At 48.0% G+C, this 7,030-nt stretch overlaps 1 protein-coding gene across 1 annotated transcript; it reads left to right on the top strand.

The window, feature by feature from the left end:
- Positions 1-626: 626 nt before the first annotated feature.
- On the top strand, positions 627-5,901 carry PSME3IP1 (proteasome activator subunit 3 interacting protein 1; the record flags this gene model as incomplete). The annotated part of the gene is given in 2 exon segments (XM_053917827.1): positions 627-691; positions 5,098-5,901. Coding segments are annotated over 2 exon segments (283 nt in total), but the record flags the coding sequence as incomplete, so codon positions are not given.
- Positions 5,902-7,030: the final 1,129 nt, after the last annotated feature.

Raw genomic sequence — 7,030 nt, 5'->3', positions numbered from 1 at the left:
TTATTTATTTTTGTAATTTTTAAAGATTTCGTTTATTTATTTTTAGAGGGAGGGGAAGGGAGAGAAACATCGATCGGTTGCCTCTTGTACACACCCCGGCGGGGGACTAAACTCGCAGTCTAGGTCTGTGCCCTGATGGGAGTTGAACCAGCAACCTTTCACTCTGCACAACAATACCCAACCAGCTGAGCCACACCAGGTAGAGCATAGATGTTCCTTCAGTGAAGGTCTTTTGGGTGACTTTCAGAATCTTTAGCATGTTGCTAAAGGTGTTTCCTTCGAACTTTAATAACTAAATTTTTGTCATTTATAAACATGTCCAGATATTCTCAAAATCCATCCGTGGTTTTAACCAAGATGAATGATGAGGACAACGGGGAATCAAAAGTTTAGGTGATGGCTGAAGATACAATGGTTTACCTCCTGAATTAGCCAGGGGTTTAAATTGTCTTTATGCCTAATAATATAACTAGAAGGAGACTTAGCAATGAAGACGTTTTATTTCAGATTATTTCTCTTCCGGGAGGCTGCCCAAGATCCATGTAAATGGTTATTGGAGCTCCTGGTTCTCAGGGCTTTGATCCCAAGATCGGATGTAGCTCACATCACCTTGTGTTTTGTTACAGCTCAGAGAGTGGCAACAGTGTAAAAAGACTGAAATCGGACCCTGACCCAGATGACAAGAATCCAGGTGGGTGGCAGCTTTCATTTCATTCTCTGCTTATAACGCACACGGCCACAGTGAAAGACCAGAAGGCACTGCACCTGTGAACGAGTGCGTGCACGAATGTCTTAACAGGCCCACCTAGACTTAATTTCCTGAACGGCTTTGCACCACGCAGGATTTGTGCCATGGGGCACGTCCACTGCCCTGCAGTGTCACGTTAGACACCTGTGGTACTGATAATGACAGCTGTGCTCCCTGGGAGCGCCGACAGAGCCCTGGTCACATCGCCTCTTCTCACAAAGGACTTTTCTCTGTTTTCCCCAAATGTCGAGTTTCTGGATTTCCCCCTGCTGGCTAGCAGAGAGGTGGAATACCTGGCTCGTGCTGCTGGTTGGATTGGATTGAGCCTAGTTTTAATACAGTTGCCAGGAGTCCACTTTTGCTGGGTGCTTTTGTGTGATCCAGTCTGGCACTGCGTAAGTGGCAGAGTTTTAAGTGAAGGTGAGTGTATCCTGGGGGCTGGATCAAGAATGAGAAATTCAAGAGTGTTTTCAGTTCTGCCCCTGCCTCCCTGTGGGATTGAGAGTCAGAGCTGAACTCAGTGGGTCATCTGTAAAACGGCTTACGTTTCCTTCTCTCTCTCAAAAAGAAAAGATATTTTAAAATATGCATCTGCTGAGCACCAGTAATGGTCAGCTGTTGCTGACACCTTTTTGCTATAGAATCCGCTTTTAGAAAGGACTTTCAGTGAAGAGTCTCCCTTTATACACTCTTCTACCTACATATACTCTTCCGTCCAATTCTCCTTTTCCGAGGGAAACAGTAGCGTACATTTCCGATGTATCCATCCAGAGCTGTTCTCTCTAGATACAAGCAATTACAAATATATTCTTTTTAAAAAGCTTTATTATAGATAACTTAAAACATATTCAGATGTTTAGATGATAGTATAATGAACCTCATCATGGAGCTGCAACAATTTATAACATGTATCCAATCTTATTTATGCCTCTCCACTGTGGTATCGTGAGGCAAATCTTCAACATCAAATCGTTTCATCCATAATTCCTTTTTTTTTTTAAGATTTTATTTATTTACTTTTAGACAGGGGAAGGGAGGGAGAGAGAGAGGGAGAGAAATCAGTGTGATTGCCTCTTGCATGCCCCCTACTGGGGACCTAGCCCATAACCCGGGCATGTGCCCTGACTGGGAATCAAACTGGCGACCCTCTGGTTCACAGACGGGTGCTCAATCCTGAGCCGCACGAGCCAGGGCTTGAGTTAATGTTTATATGTGGTGTGAGGAAGGGACCCGCTTTCACTCTGTGCAGGTGTCCAGTTGGCCCAGCCCCGTTTGTTGAAAAGACTGTTCTTCCCTTACTGAATTGTCGGGGCACGACAATTCAGTGACCAAATGTGGGCTTGTTTCTGGCCTCTCCTCTGCCTCTGATTTGTATATTTCTGTCCTTACTACCACCACCACAGTCGGGATCACTACAGCTGTGGAAGTGCGAGTCCCCCAACTCTGTTTTTTCCCGGTCCGCTGCATTTCCATATGAATTTGGGGATCAACTTGTCCACCTCTGTAAACAAGGCAGCTGGGGAGAGGGACTGCTCAGATCTCTGGATCAGTTTGGGAATTGCCGTCTCATGGCATCTTAACAGTACCCGTATGCCTTTTAAGTCCCATGTAACTTAGAGGTCTTCCTTTTTGTTAAATTTAGTTTTTGTTTCATTTGTATTGTATTTGTGAGGAACCTGTGTCCTTGTCCCATGGAGTTTCTCACGCTCCAGATTTTGCTGATTGCCTCCCCACGGTGTTCCTTTGCTTCCTGTGCTTCCTGTAACGCAGTAATTAGGTCTAGAGCTTGATGGAGTCAAGGTGATTTTTCTGGCAAGAACACTTCACATCTTGTGTTTTTGTACTTCCTCTCCTCATCGTTACTTTCACTAGCCTACTCTTTTCTTCATTGCTTATTCACTCTTGTACTCTGGGGGCCATTGCATATCTGCATGTAAGGAGCTGCTTCTTTCCTTTTTAAGACTGTGGTATTCCATTATCTGGTTGTCCCGTGGTACATTTATCCTGTTTTTTATTGATGAACATTTATATTGTTTCCATTCTTTCTGTCATGATGCTGTATTAAATAGCCGTATACATGCGTCATTGTTATAGTCACAAATATATATCAGGTTAAATACTCAGAATTATTGGGTCAGAAAGGTACACGTTTGTAATTTAGGTAAGTATTGCCAAATTGCCCTGCAGAGAAGTTATTCCCAGTTTACACTCCCATCAGCACTATAGGAATTCCCTTTCACTGGTATCTTTGTAATGTATAGGAAACTTGCTAAACTGACTGCTTACGTAGAATAAGTATTTACTGTGTATGTGCACAATATATGATACTCCACTTTAAGCATGTTTCAGCTAGTGAATTAGGAGCTCTGCACCTGGTGCTTGTTCCCTGGCAGGAACTACTCGCGTGAATCAGTGGAAAGGAAAACTGGCGTGGGGTCTTTGCATTGAGGCAGACACGTGTTTCGGAGCCATCTTTTCTGTTGTTCCAAATCTCTTCTTCTTTCCCCTTCTTACGTTCTCATAACAGAAACTGGGCGAGGAATACTCTCTTGTTAGGAGCCAAGGCCACACAGGAAGAATATGTCCTGTGTGTTGCTTCCGAGTCTTGTCCTCAGCCATAGTGGGATTGGCCCCGCTGGCCCCCCAGAAGAGAGCTCTGTGGCCCCGGTAGAGATCAAGGCTTCCCCGCTGGAGGCTCTGGGCTTCCGCTGTGAGCAGAGCCAGTGAACGCACAAGTGGACCTCATCTACTCGCAAGTCACGCATCTGTGTGCATCCCAAGAACATTCTCTGTTAGTAATTTTCAGCGTTCATTTGGTATGACAATGTGGTCCCGCAAATGCAGCAGTTGGCAGGAAACTTCACCAAATGGGGGAGGTCAGAGGGCACCATTTTGTTCTCTGTGGACAGTTAACTGCTTTTGGAATGAACTTTGTCAGGCTCACAGTCTCTTCTTTCTGCAAACCTCCTAGACAGCTGGGGGACTTGGTCTTTCGGCTTAAACTCTGCTGACGCCCCGGAGGTCCAGAGTTTTGGTTGCGTGTCTGGCGGATTGCCGTCCTTCCCATAGGCCGGCTTGGACCTCCACAGGCGCCCTGAACTTGATCCGGCTTTCCGTCTAAGAAATCGCCATTGAAATACTTCATAAAATGTCGTATCTCACTGAACAGCCTCACAGAAAATATCGTTCTAAGTCACTGACTCACCCTTACAAGATACCAGGTGGTTTTTTTTTTTAAACAACCAAATTTTTCTGACAGAATACTGAAAGTGTCACTTATGTGACTCAGTAATACAGAGAATGTTCAAGTAATAAATGGCAAACAGTTTGATGTTTATCCAAAATTTTCATACACCTCTCTCCCCACCTCGCCCAAAATAAATTTAGCCAAAATAAATTGGCCATGAGACTCCGTAGAGTGGCTGTGCCGCACCATCCCATGTTCTCACATGGCCTGCTCTGTGCCATGTGCCCAGTGCCGTGTGCCCAGGGGGGCTGAGGGAAGTGCCCTTGCCCTCCAGTGACTTAGGCTTAGAGGAGCGGAGGGACAAGCAGCCCCTGTTGCCTGTGGGACTGCCCAGTCCTGCACCGCCCTCCTGGCTGTGAATATGGGGGTGCCCTTGGTTATAGAGACATGTGGGCCTGTTCCTCCCTAATTTTTCAAAAAAGATTTTGTTTATTTATTCTTAGACGGGCAGGGGAGGGGGAGGAAAAGAGAACGAGAGGGAGAGAGACGTCGACGGGTGAGAGAAACAGCTCCCGCACATGCCCAGGACTGGCCTGCAACCCAGGCACATGCCCTGACCACAGATTGTACGGGATCAGGAGTCATTTTAGTACATTATTTTTTGATTCAGATTCAGTTTAACATTTTCTGCTTTAAGTGGCCTTTAACCTTAGCAGGCCATTTGACCTCGCTCATCAGTCAAAGGGGGCATAATACTTGCACGGCAGGTTGTAGCAGTTAAATGAGGCTGGAAACACTTAGAAGGAAGAATGAAGTAGAGCTCTTAACTTTTCCATTAACCTTTAAGTCCTGCATTTTCCAGACTGCTGCTTTCTGTCACGAAGCTGGCAGCATAACTATGGGTGTCCTGGGGCAAAAGAGCCTCAGCCTACTTGGTGGTGCTCTGCATGGTCTTAAAATGCTCTCTTTGACTGTGATTCCCCGTTTCCTCGATTGTGAAAGAGGAGCACAGCTGTAAGGTGGGGTGACAGGGCCGCTGTCTGCCCAGGGCTGTTTTGAGCCTCTGAGCGGGAAGCCCTCAGCGCAGCGCCTGGCATGTGGAAAGTAGACCATCCACTTTGGAAGAGGGTGGTGAGTTAAAGTCCTCCCTCCTTCTTTGCAGAAGCCCCATCCTGCGTGTCTCTTGGAAGCACGTCCCTGAGCAGTCCCTCCATCCACTGCCCCTCCGCTGCAGTCTGTATCGGCATCCTCCCGGGCTTGGGCGCCTACTCTGGGAGCAGCGACTCTGAGTCCAGCTCAGACAGCGAAGGCACAATCAACGCCACCGGCAAGATCGTCTCCTCCATCTTCCGAACCAACACCTTCCTCGAGGCCCCCTAGCTCCTGTGTCCTTGCCGCGGGGAGCTCCTCCCCAAGAGTGGACTGGATGGTGCATCTGCCCACAGGCATTACCTCCCTCAGAGAACTTTTCTGCCTGTCCCGGTGCACACCGGGACATTTTTAACCTGGTCTAAAAAATGTGCCGGAATCCGCCTGTGGCACGACTTGCGTCTGGTTTCTCTCTCCACTCCTGTGCAGATGCCCAAACCTGTCCCTCTCCCTTTGTCCTCACTGGTGTGGGGGGTCGGGGCCCGGCAGAAACTCCACTAAAAATTCCCTGGGAAGGTAGGACAGCTGGTTTGCACAGGGTTTGGGTTATGTTGTTTTCTTGGGTTTTTTTGGTTTGTTTGTTTGTTTTTTCCTTTTCCAACAGCACAGGGAAGCAAGGGCCATTCTTGGGCAGATGTTATTTTGAACATCCTATTCTAGACGAACGCGTTGTTTGGTTATACTGCGTTGTGGAAATGCGACAGGAGAGAACGGCCCCAGGTAATGAACTGGCGCACTCCCCGGGAACTAACCAGTTCTTGATGTTGTGTGACTTAAGATTAAAAACTACATCTGCAGGGGTGTCACTTAACACTCATCATTCTGTGTGAAGTGTTTCCTTACTCTTGGACAACTTAGTCCTTCTCCTCCCCTTATCTCATCCCATCTCAGACTCTAAACCTTAGAGAAGTGAACCCAGGTTTCCTTTCATCAGAGCCAGAAATCAGAGAGTGCTAGTAGGGATGTGAATGAGGTGACTTATTTTTGGCAGCCCTGGATTTGTGATATTGAAAACCAGCTCAACGCACCTGCGTGTTCTGACTGTATCTGTACCCTGTCGAGGTTCCTCTCTGGTTGACACCTTTATAGTTGTGGCTTCCAACTATGGAAGCTATTTTTAGTTTAAAGGTACTGCCCTAGTCCTTTCCTCCTTTTTTTTCTCCTCTTCCCATCCCATCTCCCCGCTCTTTTCCCTTCCCACAGAGAGCAGCTCCGAGGCTGGGAGCAGCCGAGACCTAGAGGTACCGCCCCACCTCTCTGTCTCAGAGCAGGAGGAAAGGATGGAAGGAGCAGATATAGAGGCCTCGAGGACAGAGGTAGCCATGGGCTTAAAAGAGACAGTAGGCCCCCCTGCTTCAGGAGAACGGGCCTGGGTGGCTCTTCCCTCCCCTGGGTTCCCGCGTCAGTTGTTTGCGCCCCCTCGGGTGTGAGACGGAGAGAGGCACACGCAGGATGTGTTGACACCATGCTGCTGGCAGGCAGAGGAGCTGTGTGGGCAGAGAGGCCCCTGGATCTCGGCCAGCCCACTCCTCTCCCCTCCAGTGCAGTGCCATTCTGGCGGCCATTGGCAGATGGTCGCTTCCCATAACTGTGGCCTTGCGATCCTTCCTCCTTTTCAGAACTACTCTGTGCTAATCGTTCCTGTCAGGACAGGCGCATCAGCTCCGTTCTAACAAACGAGACGTGTAGGTAAAACTGTGTAGGCACTTTCTGCTTCTCCGCTTCATTGTGCCTGCCAGTGTGCTGTCGCTGTTGCAGAGCGGCCCCAGAGCGAACCTCAGATCACTTCGGGAGGTGGATCGCGGAATCAGAGTCACCGTTTGTGTGGTCCGGCTTTTAAGGGGCCTTTCCTATACCTCACGGCCTCTGTTGGTGTCAGACGAAGCTGACAAAGGGTTGCAGGACTTTAAAACATGCTTAATTTTCAGGCTCACAAGAAGATCTTG

The sequence above is a fragment of the Desmodus rotundus genome, unplaced genomic scaffold (assembly GCF_022682495.2).
Source record: "Desmodus rotundus isolate HL8 unplaced genomic scaffold, HLdesRot8A.1 manual_scaffold_324, whole genome shotgun sequence".
In the NCBI taxonomy this organism is placed as follows: Eukaryota; Metazoa; Chordata; class Mammalia; order Chiroptera; family Phyllostomidae; genus Desmodus; species Desmodus rotundus.
This window is presented reverse-complemented; position numbering and strand designations above follow the sequence as displayed.